The sequence below is a fragment of the Opisthorchis viverrini genome (genome assembly GCF_000715545.1).
Source record: "Opisthorchis viverrini unplaced genomic scaffold opera_v5_398, whole genome shotgun sequence".
Lineage (NCBI taxonomy): Eukaryota > Metazoa > Platyhelminthes > Trematoda > Opisthorchiida > Opisthorchiidae > Opisthorchis > Opisthorchis viverrini.
Window position 1 is genome coordinate 258,760 of NW_008752057.1, and position 25,745 is coordinate 284,504.

General features: G+C 41.9%; 1 protein-coding gene across 1 annotated transcript in view; it reads left to right on the forward strand.

Annotated features, from left to right (window-relative positions):
- The window catches only part of T265_10723 (hypothetical protein), a gene marked incomplete at both ends in the record, with an annotated part of 92,346 nt that extends 66,808 nt beyond the window's left edge, over positions 1-25,538 (forward strand). The window contains 7 exons of the mRNA XM_009177183.1: positions 6,717-7,006; positions 8,980-9,112; positions 12,279-12,627; positions 13,958-14,224; positions 21,533-22,537; positions 23,527-23,635; positions 24,923-25,538. Of these exons, the coding sequence (XP_009175447.1) occupies positions 6,717-7,006; positions 8,980-9,112; positions 12,279-12,627; positions 13,958-14,224; positions 21,533-22,537; positions 23,527-23,635; positions 24,923-25,449 (2,680 nt within the window). The remainder of the gene's footprint in view (positions 1-6,716; positions 7,007-8,979; positions 9,113-12,278; positions 12,628-13,957; positions 14,225-21,532; positions 22,538-23,526; positions 23,636-24,922) is intronic.
- Positions 25,539-25,745: the final 207 nt, after the last annotated feature.

Sequence of the window (25,745 nt, forward strand, 5' to 3'; positions counted from 1 at the left end):
CGATTAGTTCATACGTGCGTTGTTAGCGTTAATGGAGCTCACTCGTGACTTGTCCTGCTGACCGCCACACGAGCGTGACGACTAATCTGAAAACTCCTGTGTATATGCAATTTATACGGTAAATTTTAGTACAAGGGCGGAATCCTGTATACGACCGGAAAATGCAGGCTTTCCTTATAAGTTTAGAGGGCCTGCGTTTTGGAGCAAACGCAGTCAGCCATCTGGGCGAATGGGAACATAATTAGGTGCCCAAGAAGGAGTGCTCTTCTATTTGCACCTAACACAAGATCGACGAGTGCATGCGGAGAACTGAAACTGACAGCACATGTGAACTTGCTTTTGAAAGCAAATTTAAAATTACTCGGGTTTTCATTCAAATACACTGGAAATTATTTGTGTATCCTAAGAGTTCGTGTACAGTATGTCAACCGGAGTAACCCAAATTTGTGCATCTTTGATGTGGCAAAGCTGGAAATGATATGTAAGTGCACAGATGTAAACAACAAGGCAGCAGAATTGGGAGCTAAAATGGAATTCACATGCACCGTCTAATAGTTAGATATATTGGAACCACTTAGTTCCTCCTAGTTGAGTAGTATGCGACAACACATTCTAGCGGAACTATGATGACCATACTGTGCCTCAACTGAGTCAATAAACAGTTGACAATTTATATTCACTTCCAAGTTATCGTGGTGTCAAACAAAGACTGAATTGAATTCTCCTTAAACACTTTCGCAAGGACCATCAGTATTTTCATGAAGGAAACTACTCACAAGGTTGCTGAAAATTCTTCGACAATCCACGACCGATTACACCCTTCTTGGGGCTCATCAGGTAGGCGCAGTCCCCGAGCTTCCACCAGCCTTATGTTCTAATTGAACCCAAAATGATTTGCAAATGAGTGTATTTCTCAAAAACATCAGTAGTTGATTTGGTTCACTCTTCCTCCTTAGAAAATGAAGTGAGCTGAAAACAGACAAACTACATTATTAACCAACGAAAGTGGCATCCTTCGCTTAGGAACATTTTAGTGCGTCACTGAATATTAAAAACTCATTGAACCGAATCAATACTACATTACGAAATGGTGGGAGCAGGATTTTTCCCACCAGAAATATACCACAGGATGAGTCAATCAATGTTTTTTCTTCGGTTTTGGTCTATTGATGATGTGCCCTGCTGGTGATAGATGTGATTTGTCAGAATATATTGTGTGGCACGTCATTTGGTTTTCCAAAAACAAATTAAGGTCGCAAAGCAGACGAGAAGTATCGACAAATAGAATTCGAGCCAGAATGACTGTAATGGGTTTCCTTGCCTGTCTGCTGAATTTAGACTTATTTATGTTCGTGAATGACTAAATACGCTCACTTAAGTAGGGAGGATGAATTATGTAAACTCTGAGTAGCACGGTTCAGAACTTATAAGTAGTGAGTTCCGTCAATGAAATATATCATGCCACTTCGAATAATTCATCAACTGAAACACGGGGTGGATAATATAAAAAAGCGATTCGGTTGAAATTCATTTGAGTCTCTCGTGCAAAGCAAATGAGTCTGCATACAAACGTATTTTGCAAATTAACTTACATTAGATTTTGGATAGAAAATATGGTTGGCGGACTTGGATATATATATATATATATATATATCTTGATGATCCTCAAGAAAGGTAAAACCGGCTGTGGGCTGTTGAAGACTTTTCAGTAACCGTGTGAATGGTTTCCCTCAAGAAAATAAACCGAGACACCTTGACTAAAACACGAGTCTATCTTCCTACCGTATATTCCCTTGAAGCATGCCATAAACGAGGGATATAGATTGGCGCTCCTTAACACCAACTTGGTTTGTGAATGTGTGCATTTCAACAAGTCAGAATCGGATTACTGATGAGTGACTTGTGGTCAAAGTTGCGGGTTCGAATCTGTCTGAGGTGTGTCAGATATGCACTGCTGATAATTCCTAATAAGAACAGAATAGCTGCACAAGGATTCTCGGTTTTTCAGCAAAAATTAGCTTTAATGACAGAATGAAATCTCCATTGAAAGCTAGAATCTGTTCCTTTCGCTGGAAAATTGTTTACCTGGAGCGTTTTATACAAATAAAATTCATAATAAAATTTATGAGGTTGAAGCAAATGTTATAACTAACTTTACACTTCACTTGGTCAAAATGATACGTGAATTCCTTTGGGGCCGAATTGTTGTCATCGTTTATTAGTTTGCACCATCAGAATAAAAACTAGTTTGCCTAACCTAATGTGAATCGGGTATATCATCGCGTTTAATCGGGACATTAGGATTTTGCAGACTATATGAATGACATTGAGTTCTTCAAATTTCCCTAGCCCCAAAGTTGGACTCTGGAGGTATATTGTCTAAGAGTTAATTGAACAGGAATATGCTAGTTATTTTTAGTAGGCGGAAACTGAAGCAAATGCGATGTTACATTTGTGACCGAGTTTAACACCTCGACCCACTAAGGCAAATACTGGCCGACCCTAATATGGGATTCTGTTTGTGTACGTACATATGGCTCCTGGTACATACTCATCTTATCCTCAGGTCAACCAGCACTCACAGTCATTCGTTTGTGCGGAATTCATCCAGATCATTTAACTCCATCACCTAACGTTGCAGCTTTTGATTGGATTAATTCACTTGCTTGGAGTTCATCTGTAATACACGGTATTTCGAAACCAAAAATGTAATTGCATTTCACTTACTGGATTTTAAGTTACTTCGGGTGGCCAGAGATCTGCTTACAGAAAGAACCTGTGGACGGCAGGATACAAAAAATTGAATGAATTTGTCCCACTGAGACAGAACCGTACTCTGATTTTCACGGTAACCAACCGAGCGAAGTGAATCTATTCTACAAAATCACCCGACTGGACTCAAACCCATCGTGAACATTTTCGAAGCCAATCCTTGTCCAGAAGAGTTTATAACTGAAGAAAGGTCAAAAAGTCTTCTCATTGCTTTTCAAATCCTTTGCAAAGAAGCCTGTTTATCTAGACCTATGCTAGAAAGATAGGCTATCAGTAGGTAGTCATTCGCCTGCAATGGAGGTTCTCGGTTGCAGCTATGCTTGAACTCAAAAGAAGAACATATTATTTTCTATCAAGAATGTCGCCGTGTATTCCATCCTATTGTGATGTTAAGCGGAATGTCTATAATGCACGAGATGGCCACTTGCTAATTGAACTCGCCATGAGATCAACGGCACTGCCAAATACTCGATTTTCTTAACAATAATTAACACCGCGCAAGCGATGAATCGAAATGAGTCGTTTCGCGTTGCCTACAGAGTACCTAGCGGACTAAAAGTACTGACTAAACGGAGTCGCTTGACCACAGTGGAAGCAGCCGCGATACGAGAGCGAGGTCCTGCTTTCTGCTGCCAGAAACGATCCTTACGGAATCTGAATCTGCGTTGATAGTGTAGCACGTATCGTCCAACCCAGTCGACCAGAAGATTTTCGGATGATTTTACATCATCATAATAGATAAAACTGATTTAAGTCGATGGTCCCGATGTTCAAAGTTAGATATGTACTGACCTGATGAGATCACAAAAACTGTATTGTTTTTTTCGCTGTTTATATTGAGGTTGTGGAGATAAGCAAGCATACGGTACTGCAGTATAAATTGCTGCTGCTTCTGAAGCGGTGATGCAAAACGAATTCGCTTCCTGGTGACAATTTTCAACTACCTCAAACAACCGCCGACCCGCTCCCCAACCGACTTACACTTGAACTATGGAGCTCAACTGCTCCGACACACAGTGGATACCTATTTGAGTTGGCGCTTGGAGAGAAGAACAGCATCTGTCATTTCTTTTAGCCTGTCACGTCTTTGCCGAGCAGTTAATCTAGTATTGGTCTCCGCTAGGTGAGGAAGTTGGCGAAATCATTAGTCTGGGTGTTGAAAGCACACCCATTGAAAATAGTGCTCATCAACGGGGCCAAAGAAGTCTACATGGGGTCCAATGGCGGTTATGATGGTGTTGTAACTGCCCAACTAGCGTGTGTAAAATCAATTGCACGAAATCCGGAAGAATTGAAACTCGGTCCGCAGTTGGTAGCGCAAAGATTAAGGAAGCAGAATACTTCGTGGTGCTTGATACAATAAAAGTGGTAAATTTCCTCGGTGCTTGATGAACTCCTGTACAATAGGTACCTGTATCCATACTTAACATGCTCTCAAGGCAACATACCCCGCTAGCTCAGTGGCCGAATGCACACATAGTCCCTTTGGACCCATCTACTTGCTGAAATGTGCTATCTTTGTTGGCCCACATGGGGCGACATCTCCACATACGTCACCACCGTATATATGTCGCATGTTCATCGACGGTCCCTGTTCGAGGACTTGGATTGCGGTAGGCAGATAATCTATGGCTGATTCAACCTAACGACTATGCTACAATGGTCCTGATATTCATCCAGACCTCCATTCGTTATGGATAAACAGGTCAATCTACTCTTTAGACGTTGCTGTAGACAGTCATCCAACATTTGGAAAGACATTTTCATAGTGCGATGTTACTACGTTCACAGTGAACATCACGGTGTCGGGGGTGGGAACAAGTGCATAAAAAACCGTGTCCCTGTTGTGTCTGCTTCTGGAATTATCTATCCACGCATTCGAAACTCCCAGCTCAGAAATCGTAAGAAACCCATGGGTATCGACATAGAGATTAAAAAGACCTTTAAAAATGATGGTAATCATATGAATAGGGTCACTACTGGCTGTACTGAACCGAAATAGTCTAAATCATAGGGTGGTCTGTGAAAGTTTTCCAACTACCCGCAAAATGAATGGGTTAAGTAAGTAACATATCAGCCGTCAGCCGCAGATGATACTTACCTGGCGAAAACCTCCAGACATCGGTTTCTCGAACCAAAAGTAACAGTTTTCGTTCGGAGCGAACAGATCTACCTGGTTTTGTTACGAAAATGGAGACATCAGCATTTAAAGCTGAAACTGTCACCAAATGTTCGTTTAATTCGCTACGAAGCAGACTCTTACTCGAAACAAAAGCGCAAATTACGAAAATATCATGTTTCGGCCTGAAGCAGAAACTTTCAAAACTGACTTTGGCAACTGCTCAATGACATCGATTCTGACATCACGCAGTATGGTAAGGTCTTTCATCGACGAGTCAATGACAAAACAAAGCTTTACATTGCTGTGAATCATTAGCAGATAAAACGGCTTGAATAGGAGCCCGATTGTAAAATCGGTAAGTTGGTTTTGTCTAGTAAATGGAGTAACTTGGATTGAAGTCTGAAAGCCCGGTTGCCAAATGTGACTATGAGTGTCTACTTGGTTTGGGGAAAGAAACGACTGTCACTCTGGGTAGATGCTGCCTCCGAGTTCAAATTCTGATGCTCAGAAGGATGATTTGTTCCAAATCAGCATGCAGCCGCATTAAAGAGAAGCACAACCAAGTTTACGATATCTACCTGATGACTCCTGCTGCTTTCCTGATATGAACTCGTAGACAGCAACTGTGTGCACAGATAGATCGGTTGGCTATCACAGAACCGCTACTTATTCTACATACTTGATTTGAATCGATATTTGTTCAAAATGAAGTTCCCCCCACAGTCATTTTCCGTATAAATCATCTGATTGTCCGGCATCTTCTGTGAAGCATCACTCGGAAAAGATTGGAGAACAATCTGGAATTAGTGACAAGGTCTTACAGACTATCGATACAACCCTCACCCCAACGTTTCGCCCACTTGCTTGCTCAGTTCCTGCTTCATTCTGAATGAGCAGCTCCGATTACCAGTGTGGAAAACTTTTCAGCCTTATTCTTGCAAAGCCTCTGGTAGCCTCACCCATTGATTGTAATTTCAGGAGGTTTGGTTTAGCATAGAATTTCTTCGCGCATTCATTCTGTGCGTTACCAGCAAACACGGGCATGCGCGCTCACACACACACATTGATGGAGACGCACAAACACGGTTAGGCGCGAACATTCGCATCCCACCTTGTGCTCATCGTAATGATTAAATTAACCTGCTTAGGACAAATGCAATGTCATGCTTAACTTTTCAAGAAATCTAATGCAATTAAACGACCTTTTGCCTAGAAGAATTAAATTTAGGGTTTTTTCTGTACCGGACGTCCCTCATAGTGTGTGACTGTTTTCGTCTCTGTATTGAAGTTCACAGTCTGGCTACTTGCCACCTGGAGCGATTCCCATATAAATGAACGAGTTGGATGTTGTGGATGGCAAAGTTCTCACTCTATCAGGCTGATTCTCTGTACTAAAAAGTTCATGGTTTTATCTGACCATCAACGTTGAGTTTGTGTGGCAAACCAGGACAAACTAGGCCGGAAACTTACCAACTGTTACACAGTTGTTTTATTCTTTTTGGGAATCTTAAGAGGGTAGAATCTCACAAGTATGTTACGAGCGAGGAGGATTCAGTCGGTTCGATGGACTTTATGCGAATGCACCGTTCAGTTATGCTTGAGCTTCTCCCAAACAAGTGTGTTCGCTTTCGGCAAATTTCGCTGTTCCATTAGGGTCTATCAACATACCCCTTGCCAAAATAAGATTCCCTAGATGAAGGCTTACTTGGGTACAATGTATTTCGAATCCATAGCAGCAAAACAGGTGCTTATTTCCTTGCTGTTATACACTGATTAAGAATCCACATTGGCAGTCCTTGCTATGGTCATTAAACATTTTCAGTTCTAGTTCAACTAGACCCGGTATAATTCCCATCCGTCTCTCTCTCTCTCTGTCCTCGCTGTGCAGTTATCGATTTCAGGTTTTCGCCCGAGATCAGGGCATTCACAGACAGTTAACTGGTACGACAACAGTGGAGGTAACCGTGCTGGATACGAACGACAATGCACCCATGTTTGTCGGACTGGACAGTGATAATTGTTACAAGTTTCGCGTCGCGGAAAACGAACCGGCAAACACACATGTTGGTATGTACACGTCTGTGTGTTTGTGTGTGTTTACTCATGATCCCTGTAAGTGGAACCCGGTTGTTTCGATTGAAAAAACAACAGAAAATTTAATGTTTGACTGGGAGGACGCGAAAGACAAGACGATTGCCATTAACGTGCAGCAACAGTGAACAAACCACGGTAAACCTTATCAATTCCACCACATCATTAAAAGCTATCTGGCTTAGCACACAGGGATGATATACTATTCAGTTTAGATGCACTGCCCACCTGTTTCCCACAGCTGTTTTTATATCATATCGCAACTTCCGAGAATCAGGCAAAATGATTCGATTGTCTTTACTTCTAGTAGACATATCGCCCGTGATTATCATTCATGTCGCTATGTGCTACTTTATTTGATCCGGCATTTTGGATAACATTTGAAACACCATTGTTCTCCACCGTAAGCTTTGCTGACAGTGATTTACTACCAACCGAACTCATGCCAAAGAAAAGTCTTGTACATTTGGGGTGATTCTCCATCATTTAAGGTCACTACAGCAACAGGAAAAACCCTGGAAGATGGACAAAACTAAAAAATTGGAAAACAAAAATGAATTGCCGACTGGCCCTAGCGATAGATAATTCGGTGCAAAATTACTGAGGTGACAAATTAGACTATCGTTAAGTTCTGCGCAAAATGTCTGTCCACTAGAACTTGTCTGGATGCGACTTTGCGCGTGATCATTTTGGTCCTTTCAAGATGAAAAGCATTCGGTTAGAAGAAGCACGAGATGGCTCACGTGGTATAACAGTAAAAACACTCACAAGGGGTTCATTCAAAAACACATTAGTTAACCGGAAGAGTGGAAAGTATTGATCTGGCTATCAATCAATAGTCAGGTCAAATGATTGGTCTAAATAACAGGTCCACCCCACTAGGTTTTTTCTTAACCAAGCTCTTCCGAGTAGTCTTAAACAAAAGAGCACGATGTCATAAAAATTTTATGTCATCACGACCCCGGTGCGACTACTGCAATTAATAAAGATGAGCACATTTGAGGCAGTCCTTAAAAACATTCCAGATGCCTTGGATATTGGGAGAAAATGATGTGATCTACACCGACAAAGTGGGCAGAGAAGGCAAACCAAGCGACGTATGAGGAACATTCCGCTGCTTAAGAGTGCTATTTTAATGGATCATAAATTAGCCCCGACCTGGTGTTGTGTCTGAAGATAAATTCGTCGTCAATTCAAAATTAACTGAAATCAATACCAGACCATTCACTGGACAATCCAGGAAATGTATATGTCTCCAAAATAATAGGGATGTTGTAGTCGATTTGCACCCGTTGGAGAACTTGACGAGGGAGAAGGCGGACTGGAGACAATATGACCCGATGAGTCGATTCAAGTTTTCAGACTAGCCATGAGTAAACTAGTTCAGGCGGTGTTTGGTGGAGTACCTAACTGAGAGACCCAGTCAACAATGGTAGACATTTTCCGCCGTGTTGTCAAACTATCTTCCTCACTGATACGCGTTCAGATTGCTTTCCCAGTCCAACAATGTCAACTTTGTTGTTCAGGCTACATAGAGCACATTGTGTTAGCAGGCTGAAATTCGCGTTCGGTTGAATGAGACAAATAGCTCACAGGTGTAGTTCTAACGAGTTTATGTCCCCTGAGTGTTGATTTTGACGATGTGGAAAGTACCGTACAAACGGGACTGCTAGGTTAAACTAGCCAGTTCGCTTTTAAGCTCCACACCGTTTTTCGCTTAATTTACTCTAATTGAAATATCTAATTCTTTGATGGCATCATCTTAAGAGTGAAAGCCATCTTACCTGAGTCTTACCTGCTTCGTCTCATCAGTGTAGACACTTATTTGCCAGCCTCTACCATATGCATCCAATATTTTGGCCAACTCGAGCTGTCACTTGACGAGTATACCGTAGACTGAGACTGGATTATTCGCTCGATTCACTTCACTAATCAAGTGCTGTGTCGCTTGCTCCCAAATCTAAAACGTTTTTCCGACAAAAACAAGAATTCAGGGAGCCAATCTGCTTCACACTATGCTTTTTGCTATTTATCCTATCGCTGTGAGCTTTGTTATGCTGTGTCTGGCTCAACCGCTGTCATCCATCCCATAGATCTGTTTCTGTCAGCCGGACCACAAATGACCAGGTGTGTGTTGTAATAGTCCAGAGAAAACGCATTCAGTCTTGCTCTTGAATTTCATCTTCTCTGTCTGTTTCAACCTAAATCTGACCTCGGTTAATGACTATATATGGGTATGCATAAATATCTATGTAACCTTCCTTTTGCATTTATTCAATGACCACCTTGTCAGAGCGTGTACATTAACTCTGCTTGGAAGTACAGTGAGTACATGTGGAGTAAATTGGCGAGAGGATGCTGGATTATCCGGCAGTGCAAGGGTTTGTTATACCTGCATGGAGGATTTACGGAATTCGTTTGAGGACTTCTCTCGTCCTGGCACAGTTATACCGGTTAATCCATACTAGTCCTGTTGAATAACTTTTCAAGCAAAACCGTGGTTCCTTCTGCCAAAGGCTCGTTGTTTTTGTTGCTTCATCGACTGACTGGACTATGTATCCGACTGTGTTATTAGGGTTCGAATCCTGCTAACCTGCAAGGTGATGCTTATTGCAACATTCATCTTGAAATGAGGTGCCATTATAAATAGTGCGCCCTTGTGATTTATACGTTGACAAAAATGACAATATAGCTTAAAAACATGATAAGCAAGCAAAAACCAAAATTTGTGAATTAATAACAGTCAATCAGCTCTTCGGTCTCAGCTTATTCACATACCTCTGTGGGAAACAGCTGTCACTAACGGAGCACCTGGATGAAGAAAGGATAAGGCACGTCTTATGCATATAAACTGGATCTGAGGCTGCGTCAACGTACTATATTGGTTTTCGGGGCGAAACATCGATCTCAGTAAGAGCGAGCAAAGAGTAAATATGAGTCGATCATTTACCCACAAACAACTAGCATGAGTCGATCCAGCAATTTGATGCATTTCTATCACAGCATCACATAGCAATGACTGCAGTTTTCGGTATTTTTCGGCCTACTGACATCACCGAAAATTGATCTCGCTCATCTTCGGCATGGTTTGAAATTTCAGGTTAGCTAGAGTCAGACCATGTGGTCAGAAAAGTTTGTTCAAATAAGTAGACAGGGTTCAGCCAGCCCAGCTTTGAGTGTGTCCGGTTGTACTTAGCGAGTTGGTAAAAAAAACTCTCGGTTTGTTTGAACTGCGGGTGTAAGTCCCCTGACGATTGTGCTGGTAACTCCAACCCGCCAGCCGTTGTGAAGTTGGACGAGTCGATGCAGAATGTCGCATGACCCTTCGCTCGCCTGTTCATATCACTTTGGTTCATTGTTCAACAACATTACTGAGTTCGCATCCCATAAGGCCGAAGGAGTCTCCTACAAACAAGTGCAAAATCGAGGGTTATCTTCATGCCATATAACATTCAAGGAGAGTAAATCAAACATAAATCAGCAACCCGCCGCTGTACACACACTTTTCATTAATATCCTGAATACCAAACGAGTACATTTTCGTTCTTATCATCCGCCACTGCCGTTTTGTAAAGGTGAAAGCGGGGGTCACATTGATGAGTAGTCGAAAGCTATTCTTCTGAAACCTCACGTGACTAAACAAAGGCAAGTGCTAAAGTGAGGATATTGTTAGGGATGGCTGTGAATAGATTAGTTTTTTTAATGATTGGTTCCCGTTATCACGCCTCCTTGTCTATCCTTCCTACTACGAAATACAAGGGGTCCCACTAAATACAAAGTGAAATGCATTCGTAATCACGTGCCCGGTTAGAATAGGACGTTTCCCACCAACGCGTCACTTAGCACAGGTATGTAATAACACCCGAAATATTATTCAACTCCCATTATCAACAAGTTATTCCAGTAGCTCTTGATCCAATAGATTTCTTTAGAAGTGACGTTTTGTAAATGTTGTTTGAAATCCACTTAACAACTTTTCACTGTCTTACCTAGTTCTCTCATACGCCAACTGTTTCAGAAAACATCGTCTCTATGGTTGTTGACTTGTTCGCTCAGCTGGGCAGTCTGATTGCAGACGTTTAATCCCCAATCGAGGCGACATCATCAGTGCGTATTGGGGAGCCGTAGTCGTACGTAGCGGTGGGTTAGTGGTTGTGCCCCAATAACGCACTGATGATGTCACCTCGATTGGTGATGAAACGTTTGAAATCAAATTGCCCAGCTCAGCAAACAAGCCAACGACAATCTACGCTACCTGAGGTTCCAACATCTTCCTCTATAGACAGCGTCTATATCTTATTGTGGGTGTCAGTGTAGCTCTGACAGAGAGTGACGCTAGTTCTGAAGTAATTAAGCTTCAACCTCTTGGAATCAGAGTTTCCGTATGTGACCATTTCCCTAAAGTAATTTGTTACTAGCACTCGTCCAGCCTTAAAGGAGCATTTTGTAATCATGTACTTTAAAATGCCAATCTTGACTACCCTCTGTGTCCTCCCGAATTGCTTTGCACACGGGCCACACTCGGCCGACATCTCAATTGCTTAATCGATGACAGTGCCTCCTGCATTACTCAGTGGTACAGCAAATTCACTGAATCCCGACTGATAGTATCAATTCCGGTCATTCTGCAAACTCTGCGGTTCTGTTTAGCAGTGTAAGTAAATAGTACCAGCTCAACAACCATTAATTCAAATGATTCCGGTTTTATTTGAAAAGAATAGATTTGATCTCCCTCCAACGCACCACCGATTAGTATGTGTGAGCGGCAAAGCTGGACTTTCTCCTCTATGAGAACAACCCTAAAATATTGCGCTGGTGATGAAACCACATTTGATTTGGTTCTTCATGAGATACATCGTCTCGACCATACGAATTACTCTGTGGTTACTATCGACACAGTCAATAGTTCGATGACAGTCGAACAGGACTATTAGACTTGTGGATTTCGTCAGCTATTGAGCTGATGAACTTTGCTAAACTATGAATCAAGAAAGGCGAAAGGATAGTTTGTTGATCAGAGATACACCATAGTGCATACCCTGTTTTTCATCTGCATGGCGTGTACTTATCATAATCTGGAACATTAAAAAATGTCTATAAGCCACTGCTAGTAAAAGCATGTTGAACACCAATCTCCAAAGTGACTGTGGAATCTTCCAGTGGAAAGAAAACTCTTTCTGATTACATGCAGTTTATGACGTTGGAGTCTGCCTGAATTATTTCATGTGTGCGCTGGAACTAAGTTTTTAATTGCCTATTTCTTCGAGCTGAAAAATCTCGTGGGCAAAAACAGAACACCTTTCGACTGTTGCTCAAATCTTTCCGATCTAGGCATTCTACTCGGCACCGATATGGACACCGAGGAAAATGCCCAACTTCGGTTTCGTTTGGTCACCTCGACAAGCGTGTTCAAGCTGGACTCGATGACGGGAGAATTGACCACCATCCAGAGTTTAGACCGAGAACGTCAGCCGGAGTATGAACTGGTGGCAATGTTGCTGGACAAAGGCAGGCCACAACAATCTGCAACAGCGAAAATCCTCATTCACGTGACTGACGTGAATGACCATGACCCGATTATTGTTTTCCCCGCAAATGGGAGAGGAAACGTTTCCGTGTCGTTTCGGGAGCCACCAGGAGAGGTAAACTTCTTTGTGATGTTTTTGGAGAGATACACTCATTTGCAAATCAATTTGGTGATCACGAGAGACTCAACTGAATCTCTCGTTCATGATGTTCTACAACTGAATGTGCTGCACACAGGCCGCCCCATGTTTCAGTTGACATGATATTCGAGGTATCGAAGAATATTTTCATAAAGGAAACTTTTCACAAGGTTGCTGGAAACTTTTCGTCGAAGAGTTTCCAGCAACCTTGTGAGTAGTTTCTTTGTGATTTCTTTTCAAATGTTAACCTTGCAAAAAGCTGCTGCGTTGCGTTTTCTTTGAATGATATTATACATGGGTCGCAGATAACAAAGCGGCTGTAAAATTGAATGTTATTTTTTTTATCAAAACAGTGTCTGCGTTAAATATTTTTGGCCTACCGATCCGGCAACATAATTCTCGTTAAGCTTGTTTTAAGGAGCGTACAAAGCCAACTGAGGAGAAACACTGATTACCGAATTGAGTTGGTTTTTACGAAAGGCTCAAGTGAACCCCCGTAAAATCTTCCAAATAGGTGTATTCTCCCAATGAACGTCGTGAAAATCAGTGTATTCGCCAATCGCATATAACCTGTTGTTCAAGCAAAACATGAGATTGAAACTAGAAGATCGTCCAGTTAAGTACATTTACCTTGAGTCTGTCTACCAGAAAATGTGCAAAACCGGCAACGTACTACCGAGGGTTTTCAGTAACCTTATGACTCGTGCGTTTCCGCAAAATAGTAGAAACCAACCTTGTCTTAAATGAATGGCATTTGATACTTTTCCTCAGTAACTCAGTCCACTATATGCTTTACTTCCAGCTACGTATTATTTCAACTGTACGCTTTACCAGCCTCAGCACAGAATGAGACACAACTCAAGGTCCTCTTGAATCCATTTGCTGACCAAATACTGCGTTCTCGATTTGAAAAGTTCCAGCTGTCTTAGGTTCAACAGTTAACATAAGGCCAGCTGCTGAACATACTGACAACATGAGTTGAAATGTCATATCCACGGGCATTTTTGTCGTAACTTACATTATCAATATTTAGGTCAGTTAATCATGTAGGCTTTTCTGGTAAGGATCTTTCGAGAAACTTAACTCGTTTCCTAGACCCATCGAGGTCCATTTTCGTGCATTATATTAGCCAAACAATCAATTATCGGCAAAAACCCTGTCAGGGTTGCAACAGATAGCTGAATTAATTTATCTTTTGTTCTTAAAACTACATCGGATGGTATGTTGAGACATCGAGTTGCTTACGAAATTGCTTTCTAGCATGGTCACGGTTTGCACACAACACTTGTAGACAGATTCTTTTTAGGTGCTTAAATGTATCTGTATCAATGTCTGTCCACAGGTGGTTGCACGTATAGAAGCCCGCGATCCAGACGAAGGTCATAACTCTCTGCTACATTATAGCCTAATCAAAGGTAACAGAAACTCCATCTTCAGGCTTGGTAGCACTTCGGCTGAACTGATTATCGATCGGGATCTAGATGAATCATATGTCGGAACGTACACTTTGCACATTCTTATCCAGGATGCCGGCGTTCCTCCAAGGTCATCCCAAGTCCAGCTGACTGTACAAGTAAGAAAAAACCTATTACAATGAGAAATGCAATCGAGTGTGTTTGTGGTCCGTTGAATATCTTAAACCCGACCCATACGTTACATACCGTCATATAGTCAATGGGTACAGCTGTCCTTCCTAACATTTTGTTTAAGCCGGATCTACTGTTAACTCAAGAGCTCATCACCCTCACGGGAAAGCAGTGCGCCGAGAATGTAGCCAAGCGAACTGTTTGGATTTTGGACTTTTCACTTGCAAACATCTTTGCTCACAAAGATTTTCAGAAGACAAATGCACAGCGGCAGGCTGTTAGACAATCGGTCTGGAGGTCTTTCAAACATTTCGCACTTAAGGCAGACAGGGATTCTGCAATGCGTCATTGTAATACATACGGGTTTTGTAGACAAACACTGCGAGGATTACTTAGAATATCGAAAATTCTCTTCATGTGCCTCAGACCGTTAATTGAAACGGTGTTTTTGCTGAATTTTATCGAGTGTATCTATGTCAAGCACGTACTGAACCACATTCATTGAAGTGCATATCCTGTTGTCTTTGTTGCAGGCTTAAATAAATAAGATTAAATAACGTTTGAAAACTTTGATGACCAGACCCTTAGTTTAGATATCAATATTGTTGAAACTCATGAACTTTTTAACGTCAAATTAGTTCATTCATTTTATCACTTCGGCAACTACCAGACAAACCACAAACGAGTAATATTTAACACCGATATTATGCTGTAGACAATGGTATTGACGATGAATCATTTACAGACCTGTGGATGAACCCAAATGCGCTCACTGATAAACCAGACAAGAGCGTTGGAATGTGGTAGTACACAGGAGAGTACAAAGTACTAAAAAGTACCAAAATTGCGTACAAAGATGAAAGAAGGTGGGATCAAAGTAAATAAGCAGTTGTCTTTATGAGCGGTTCTCTCAACCACACCGGTACTTCGTAACGGGTTGGGGTTGCGGAGTTTATCCAAAGAAAATTGGCGATACGGTTCGGTTCAGAGAGGTGGTACGACAAAATAACATGGAATACAAAAGTGCGCTTTCACTTTAGGCAGCTCCTTTGTTCACTAGTGTACCTCTGCCGGACAACCCGTACACAGTCTGAGGGCCCAGATGCCGCATTATGCAGATCATCGCACACCAGGTTCTGAGCGTACATTCGGTGTCATGCACTATCGCTAAGAGAATCATGTAGCATTAGGCTCACCCTTGCGCCTGCTGTCCACCGATTTCTGCATGGAAAAGCTGAAAAACTATGGACTTCTTGTAAACTGAACAGATTTTCCCCGGTAGCTTATGACACATTCTGTATTGTTGATGAGTGATCCGACCTATCTACAGGTCTTTTAGAAAGTACTAACATCACTGCAATTCCCAGATTAATTTGAAAACGACAGTAAGAACAAACGTGTTGCAGGATGAAGCAATTCACTCTCCGCCAAAAGGTTTGTAAAAGAGTAAGAGTAAATAAAACCCAGGGGTAAATCCATCTTTTATTTGAACTGAACCGTAACATGGCTGGTCAACCCTCAGATCTTTCCGAGGGCACAGTACAAGCATGAATCGAACAATCCATGTTATATCGAAGAATTTCATTCCATGCAGTCTACTGCTTTGCACAGAACAGCAGCTCAACAAAACGATCGGCTGTGTTGCGCTGAATGTTCGACGCAGAGTCTCTACTGTGAGCTCGCCAGTCCCTGGGCTATCTTAATTTTATTGATTGACCACGTTAGGGTTTAGGTCCATATGAACGACGTAGCCAGTCTTGAAAGATTTGTCATTCTATTTCGTTCTACTCATATTGCTGCAGATTATATCGAACCCATCCATACTGTCTTGTTTGCTTTGTTGAGTGTTGATTAGAGGGCGAGCTTCCTCTGCTGAAGTGACGTCAACTGCTGCCATATTGTGAAACCTCTTTCCAAAGCCTCCTCCTATATTGCCTGTAAAATAAGGACAAGCTGCCACTGCTAACCTTTTCAATTGCTTTCTGCCAAGTATGTGTATGGTCCTACCGTATAGAGTATGTGTCCCGCTAGTTGACCCGAGAACCAGATAACACTGGCTCATCCTCAGAATAAGAAAGAGAGCCACCATAGGTCTATTTCAGCCCACTTAATTGACACAAGCTATAGAGTTATTCCGAGTTTAGGATCACTTACCAACTAGTGCGATCAACACCAGTTACAGTGGTTATTCTCCTAACAATAAGGTTATTATCATTAGCTTTCGTGTTCAAAACTGTCCAACCCATCTCAATGAGATAGTCCCTCGTTTAATATAGGCACAGTTTAATACCCCACTGCGTTACGTGATTCTCAAAAGGGGGATTTCATCCTGATGGTTACCCGTCTACAGAGACTGAAAACGACCCATTTAAAGATAGCATTCACCGGGGAACCTATTGCTAGCTCGATTAACCTGATGTCTTAGTCATTTCAAATTTGTCCCTGGTTATTGTTTTCATACCAAGTTGACACAAGCTCTTCAGTGGGGACGCCAGAGAAGGGCACGGGTTACCAAAGAAAGATATGTCTTTCATCTGGAGCACTGTCTACTATAAGGTAAAAGCAAATATAGCACTACCATCGAGTTATCCGTGGAGTGATTGTGTTAATTTCGATACAATACATTTATTCTAGATCGAATGATTTTCTTTCGGCCTTCGTATACAGTACTTCATCCAGAGGGGGTATCTGTGGGACCCTGTCGCGGCCAAGGGTATGCACCGATGATGAGTCCGAGTAAGAGTGAAAATTCAATCCAGTTCTTCTCCGCCTGGGTGTAGATTCACTAAAAGAATTATGCCAAGACAGGATGAAGGCTGTTCAGAAGAGGAAGTTTCGAATGTGAAAACTGAATTCAGTCACTTCCATAAAGGCCGATCGTGTAATTGGATAGTGCAGGAGGTGGCAAATGCAGTGGCCTTTTTAGGAGACACACGAAACGGTCACCCAGACAAACCATATTGCTATTATAGTGATTTCACGAGAAAGTTTAGTATATTCTAGAAAGATGGATTGTCTCCTGCTGCATTATATGAAGGAGTGGTAGGAAGGCAAGGTGCAAATATGATAGCTAATCCGTCACTACCGTTTTTGATAAAATAAAATTATTCACGATTGCAAGTCTGCTAGAAACATTTCCATTCCTACGCAATTACGCTGCGTTTTCCTCAAGCATCTGTGTTGCTTCCGAAAGGCGTGCTTCATCCGCTTCTGAGGTCACTTGTTAGGAGGTGCAAAATAACCGGCAGTACTCATATGTATCTTGTTTGTGTTCCTGTTATACTCTCCTGAAGACTGAATGCGCTGGGATGGGGGACTAAATACATTCTCAGGAATGAACACCCATACGGACGAGTGAATCTACATCTCTAATTCCGTCATCATTCCTCTACGGCAAGAACAGGCTTGCTGGTATCATAACAAGCAATCTAATATTAACTTCAAGCGGTCTGACGAAGGCACGGCTGGAGGGGCGAAAAACTTTGCCATGACACCACATAATCAGACTGGTTTAGAACATGTTCCGCGACAGGTTACTTGTTCGGCTTGGCGTGCATTTTATCAGATCTTCATCGCTTATCATTTCACCGTTGGCTGTGCTACCAGGACCTACTTTGCGTGACGCAAAGTCCAATGTCGTCAAGCCCGGTGAATATATAGTGGTCTCTCTCGTACATGCCATCAGAGTTTCGCCATATTGTGTGTTTCTATAGTAATAAATATGTTGTTAACAGTACAGTCATAGATAAGTGTCGGGTTTTATTTGGCCACCTTTACTGAGATAAGAAGGACTGCAGACGGGACAACGTGTTGATGCACTCATCATCCTCAGGCACACCTCACACTGCGCTGTGAAGCGCATATGTCTTCGATGTCAGTCATAAGACATAGGACTGGTATAGGGTGTCTGAGCGCTACTTCGCGTTTCGTCATTCATTTTATCAGCTCTGCTTACATCATCTGATTTTCTGGGTGACTTGAGCTTTGACTGGCGAAGTCGATATCCATTTCGGAGTGTAAAAACTTTGGTGTGTTCGATATGGATGTACATCTATCCACCTTAAAGAAGATAAATCACCAGCGTGTAAGTTATCTCACGGGCATACCTCTAGTAATTTCGCGAACGACAGTATTTTTAGCCACCTTTAAACAGTTTGTTGCACATTTAATGATTCACAAAAAAGAATCAAGTTTAAGCTTTGAGAACTGTCAATTTTAGATTAGAACTTCCTTTTTTCCCTACCTCCAAACTGTACAATTCACGTGTGCATTCTGAGGGTGTCTTTGCAGAAGCCTTCATGGAGTGAGCGTGCATAAACAAGAGCGAACTTTTGACCTGAGGATAGTAAATTAATCCAAGGGATTTGCTTGGATTTACAGTTGGTTCATGAGGAAATTCCTTGCATTTTCTCTAGAAAAATAATTTTGGGATCCCACAAATCTTACAGTGAAGGGTATAAATGATAATCCATTTGATTAGCCAGAAAGTGAGGCGTTACCGCTGACAGACGAACCTGGAAGGCATGGGGCTTCTTAGACGTCAGGATCACCACTTTATGATTACAGCTTTATTATGTAGTGTTTGTAAAGTAAGATCCACTTACCACATTTAAAGCACCTTCAATCACTTATGTCACATGGTCACCTAATAAATGTAACAGTCATTTCCAAATACTTCCGTCTACCTGCCTACTGCGCCTCCCTCTCCATCTTGAAATTTGAATTCGGCCCCACGCCTGGTTCTGGTTAGAACCTCAGTTGCAATATTATTCTCCACCTCATGACATTCTCCACCTTAGACATACAATCATGGATCACTGTCGGTGTTATTCGTTGTGCGTGTCCTATAACTGCCTAAATATCCGACTGGTGCCTTTCTGAATCCTTTCTAACTAAAAAAATTCTGAAAGTACTGAAAGTGCCTCTGGGTAGAGTATCAGTAACAAACTTTAACCATTGTATTCGTTATACTCGACATGAAGAAATGTGTGCCAGGTATCAGCATTATCCAGTATGCCTCGAAAAGAATTCAAACAGTTTACAGGAGGAATGCCCTACCTATTGGGTTACTGAAAACGTTCGTCGCACATCACTACAGGCAGTTCGCCACACCCCTACCTAATAGAACATCTCTAACGGCAGTGATAGATATGTTCCGTTCATCGACTAGACAGAGGTGTCAATATCGAGTGCTTAACCATGAAAGGTAGGAGGCATCCTCAGTAACTTGCGGGATACAGCATCCATCTGTTGGACAGGAAATCACTGGTTCAATTCCATCTTCAGGAGCGTCTTTTCAAAGTGGCGAAGAAAATGCCATGTAAAATAAGTAGTTTAGGCCCAAGAAATATGATGGAAAAGGATCATCGGAGGGGATAAATGCCTTGAAGTGCTGCCAAAATACTTCACCTTCCATATACGCCTGCAAATACTCACTAAATATTCACATAATGGCTTGGTTTGAAACTCCCACAAGTTCAAGTGTTTACTTTTTATTCCCCACGAATTTAGATCTAAATCAATCCTCCTGGGATGACTCGCGGAGCAAACAGAATTGATGAAGAACCTCTTCAAAATTCATGATGATTTAAAAAAAACGGATCTAGTTATTCCGTGCAGTTTCATTCATACTGACTGATTTCGAGCACCTTGTTCCTTGCCCTTCCGTCCGCGCAATCCAAGGCCTGACATCACGTGCCTAATTGAGAGCAAGATGTCGTTTTCCTTTTGCAAACGGAGACTATTTACTCAAGTCAAACACGACAGCAAACAATTTATCACATCATTCGAATTGGAATTTAATTGTCTGTGCCTGCAGAAAACCCACAGCCCCTTCCTGGCGTGCACTTAGCTAGCGTGTGGTAATCAATTTCTCACTGATGCGCAGAGTAGAACCTGTGGAAAATCAATAGCTACCGGGAGTGGTAAGTGGCATTTCCGTAATAGAGTTTGTGTAGTGTCACGCAAACCAACCACATACATGAACACGCAGAACGGAGAACAAACAATCAAACGCGAATTGTTTGATCAGTAAATGGGATTGAAACGAGGGTTCTGATTCGCGCGGTTGACAGTACGTTGGCGAACTGTAGGGTACATTTAACCAGTCTGTCAAAGTTGCATTTCACCCCGCTGAATAGCTAACTTACGCGGAATCTCATGGTCACCTGTGTCATGCTTACCGGAGAGGCATCAGCACTGCATACTCCGAGAACCCGATGGCAGATTTAACACACTAAGGAATGAAAATATCCCGCCAAATCATCGGAGCATTCGTCTGGAAGATTCCTTCATTAGCGTAGGCGGGAGAGTTACCTGATGGGAATATGCGTCGGTTAAACAAGTGTTACGGTGTCTTTCAAGTGTCAAACAATCCAGGTTCCGCTCAGTCACTTGTAGCTGATAGGTATATTCTATTAGCATTCGGTTATATGAGGATTCGAATCGTCTTTCATGATGCAGGCTGATGCTGATTTCTATTGGAACTGAAGCAGTTATGTGATGCCTGACGACACAACACAAAGACTTGACTTCCTATCCTAGACCATCATCCAGGCACGCCGAGAAAGTCATCTAACCTGTCTCGGTTAAGTTGGTCGAGGTGGCTAATTATCCTGTCTCGACTATTTGTGTGGTTCACTTGAAATTACTGCACTGAAGTCCTTTAAATGACTGCCAACTTCAAGACAAGAATCATGCAATATTCTGGAGAAACATTGGAGGAAACAGTCCACACTGTCAACCGAGTTTTCACTATATTTATCCGGTGCCTTCACGTGTGTATTATTTGACGTTTGCTTTGTACGATGTTACCGATCAAACATCATTCCGTAGTTTCATGTCGTTGAAAAAATATGTAGTGTATTTGTGATGTCATCTTTTGACAGTTAACAAGAAATTCAACACCACACAGTTGTTTGCATCGGTACACGACCATCTTCTCATTTGTTTTCGAACGTTCAAATGGCTCCGCAGATCCGTGTGGTTGTCTTTTGCATAAACACTAAACCACAGGAATGGCCTTAAGAGCACATCTTTTACTGTTTCAGATTTGTGGTGAGAATAATCTTTTGTGAAGTAAAAAAGTAATATTTAGTGTGCATTACGTCAATTTCATGCGTTGTATAAAACCGAATTAGTTAAGATGATTTTCCAACGCACTGGACAGATGTCTGAGTGTGGAACTTAATTTCGGCTGTATAATTCTTAGAGAGTTGTCATCACACATCTGTGTGTTGAAGTTGACTTTGCGTAATTCAACCTCAAAATCCATTTCGCACCTTTAAATTTCTCAGGTCACCGATAGCCCAGCACGAATTTACTCGCATCGTTACCCGAACATACGTGGGAAACAGACAAGTTCTGAAGAACATTCGAATCCCACTGGAAAGTATCAGCGAGTAGATGGCCTGCCAATGAGGCAAGATGATCGAGCGGACAAATCGACAGGACTAACCAGTTCCGAGAATAGCATTGTCAGTGCTGGTGCCATCTTAGTGGCGATTGTGGCGTTGAGTTGCGCAATCATTCTCGTGTTGTTAGGCATCACCGTTTACCTCTGTGGTAAAAAAGGGTTTGGGATGCGACGCGCATATCTCTACAACAGAAACAGGAGGAATAATTGTGATGACCTCAATAGAACCACCGGATTAGATTTGTACAAGGCAACTGCCCTTAACACAAAGCCAATTGAAGTTGATACAAACAATTCCACGCCACTGCATTTTCCGGAAACCGTATTTGTCGATCCAAACAGTGGGACCCTGTTACGATGTCCCGTGGGCTCATTCTCCTCAACATCAGCAAGCAACCTACAGGATTATGGTGATCACAAACTCATTCGCATGTCAACACCTGTTGCCTACGAGAGTTACACAACATGTTTGCCCGTTAACGAACGGGTTCCGCATAGCGGAAACTACGAAACTTTCCATGCGCCGCACATTCTAGTACCAATACTACCAAGTCACATGCGTGAAAATTCAGGTGAAACTGTTGCAAACGGCATTGGTGGAATCAGAAAACAGGAGTTCTCAAATTCAGGTGGTTACGTAACAAAGCCCGGGACAATAGCAAGAACGTCGGAAGTATCTACAGCACGAAATTGCATGATTGAGGCCACGAGATTCACGCAATCCCTAAAAGTTCGCAGGCCTGACAGAGAAGACTCGTGTGAATCACCGGTATCTGAAGGATCCACCATAAAACACCAAGGGAACCATATCTATCGCGCGCCCAAAGTGAGAACCAGTCACAGCTGGGAAAGTTTACTGACCTTGAGCAATCCCAAACAGAAAAGTGTGAGCTATTAATATTTTGAAACATTATGAACGTTAGTCTTCTAATAGACTGACAGAAGCTTACCTCTTTTCACTGATTTTATAGTTATTCGTATGACGTTTTTATAAAAGTTGTTTCCAGAAATGATCATCTACACTTTTGCTTCTCGTTTTCATTTTGGAACTTACAAGCAGTTTGATCATTTCATGCTTAGTCTTCGTCTTTCGGTGTCTCGGTCCACTTAAAATAAGTTATTTAAGTCAAAGACCCAAGATTGATTCCATGCGTCTTAGAAATAAAGGAGCATACGCTCATCGAAGTTCGCTAACTTATGAACCTTTTCGATACAGTCCCCACTAGACCGGGGTTTATTTGGTTGTCTCACTAAAAGATATCGTCAGCCCTACCGAAGATGGGTAGGATCACTGGCTTGTTGCCATGCCTGAAGCCCGGAAAGACTTATGGAGTTAGGTGGGCGGAGTGCTATGAAAAGACTGTTCCACCAGAATTCCCAGTTGATAGCCCGTATAAATCAAAGCAGATGTGGAAAATTAAACCTTGAAAATTTACGGCAAATCTAAAGGGCATAACGGCTATCCGAACCACTCTAGAATCGCACGCAGCGATCCCACAGTAGAACTCACGGATTTGAGCCGCTCGTAAACCATTTGACTTCAGTATACAAGGACTAAAACGAACTTATAGCTGGCTAATAGTTCGGTCTTTGCAAGGGTCCAGGTAATCAGCCAAACTGAGCTCTACTGTTGAATGGGCGACTCGGTACGCTCAGTTGTATTAGACGACAGCCCATCTATTTACTAGGTTAGGCTGTCGAGTTCAAAAACCACAAAATCGTCTTAAATCTAACCATCTCTCTCTGTCCTGCTGATTTCTAAACACGGTATTTCAACAACGCCTCGTGTTAGGCTGTTCTGAGGGATGCGGTTCTCATCCGTAGAATTCATTCCAAATTTGCATTGCCTGTTCCACTGTTCGTTCATTCATTCAGGTCCATTTGGGGGACCTCTCAACAGGCAATACAGGAAAGGCACAATTTCCATCAGTCAGCCCAAACCGAAATGATAAACCAAAAAAAGCTCAAGATTTACATTGGAGAGGTTAGTTGAATTTGAAATCCTTTCTATTACAAACTTGACCCATCTATATAGTCTGTGTTATTTCAATCTACTCTATACCAACTTCGTTGCTTTGAGGTACCACCTACTGAGTTTTACCACATGGTATACTTATTCCATGGAGTTACTTCCCTACTTTTGTTACTCGGGAACGATTTGCAGCCCATAAACCCCGATACAAACCGGCAATCTTCCGACTAGATTTTGAAACCTCGATGGTTTTCCAGGCGACGGCCGACCGGTAAACTGTCTGACTTATCCTCTACCAGGTATGGCTACCGCATTAGTTAACCACACGTTTAAAACCTCCCAATCCGTCGACCGGACACCCTGGTGATAATTTTCCGTGGGACACTCATGTTACTTGTGAAACGCTTGAATGTTTGTAAACAATGGGGGAAAATTTGTTCAGTATGTGGATATTGTCAAGATGGTTTTGGTAAAAATCGCCAATCCGGACTTGACACTGTCTAATTTCGCAGAAAATTGCTTCGTTTTCTGGTTCGCTATAACCCTTTACCTATCTATCTATCTATCTATCTATCTATCTATCTATCTATCTATCTATCTATCTATCTATCTATCTATCTATCTATCTATCTATCTATCTATCTATCTATCTATCTATCTATCTATCTATCTATCTATCTATCTATCTATCTATCTATCTATCTATCTATCTATCTATCTATCTATCTATCTATCTATCTATCTATCTATCTATCTATCTATCTATCTATCTATCTATCTATCTATCTATCTATCTATCTATCTATCTTGATGGTCCTCAAAGACTTTTCAGTAACCCTATGAATGGTTTCCCTTAAGAAAACAAACCGAGATATCTTGACTAAAACATGAGTTTATCTTCTTACCATATATTCCCTTGAAGGATACTATAAACAAGAGATATAGATTGGCGCCCCTTATCATCAACTTAGTTTGTGAATGTGTGTATTTCAACAAGTCAGTAAACGTATTGGTTTTAGTTTTGTTTTGTGCCGAAATTAACAGCGAAATTTCTCACATCCCATAGACTTTCTATTGCTACCTTGAAATGGACCACTTATCAAAAATATCAACCACCCATTGGCTATCAGGTTGTTTGTTTTTTATGCCAACGTGCGCGCTGTGCTAGAATTAGTTTAAAACAGCTGTCCTAGAAAGGCCGAATTCACGTTTCCCACGTACGAGTTTGATTAGGGACAAAAATTTCGAAACTTTTTTTAATAAAGACATAACAACTTAATTTTTCATCCACTTTTGTAGTAACCTGGAACCCTGTTCTAGACACTCGTGAACAGAGTCATCAAACAGAACCGAACGTCTCCACATTTCTACCCCATACACCCCGTCAGACAGCAACAAAAGTGCAGACAGATCTGAGGCTTACACAAGTTCTACCCGGCCAAATTGAAAGATGCACTCCTCAGACCACTCGTCATCTAGTACTACCACCAGGATCTTTCACAGGGGCAATAGAGGACAAAGAAGGATACTCACGCCTTATCCGAGAAACTCGGCACCTCAATGGTCCCTTGGCATGTTGTGCTATTCAACAGTCATGTGACTTGCCGTGCATGGATCCGCTTTGCACTAGGAACCGCCAGGATTCATCTGACGAACTCATTGACCTACAGTCGAGAAACGGAAATCTGATTGATTTAGCTGGCAGTGACAGTCAGAATTCCACTTGTTCACAAATCTGCGACTGTCCGGTCAATGTGAACGAACCTGTCCAACATTTTCAGTCTCTTAACGGCATCAGCTTAGGCGAACAGGCAGAATTGGTATGAGTAACAGCTGATTGCTCCCCCCCCTCCCATCAGGACCTCTGTCTCCACTGACCTTCCTGAATAGTCTGGATTGCATTTTCATGTACAATATTCTTTATTTATAAATAAACAGGTTGAAAGTTGGTGTAACTATACCTTGACTCCATTAATCCAACGGCACGGGAGCAGAACGTCATGTTCACCACACAAAAAGCACCGTACCAGGAGAAAAGCCTAAGTTACACATCACCACATACCAGAGCATTCCAAAATGGGAGACTAAATTAAAAGAGGAGAACCAAGAAACTCTTACACTT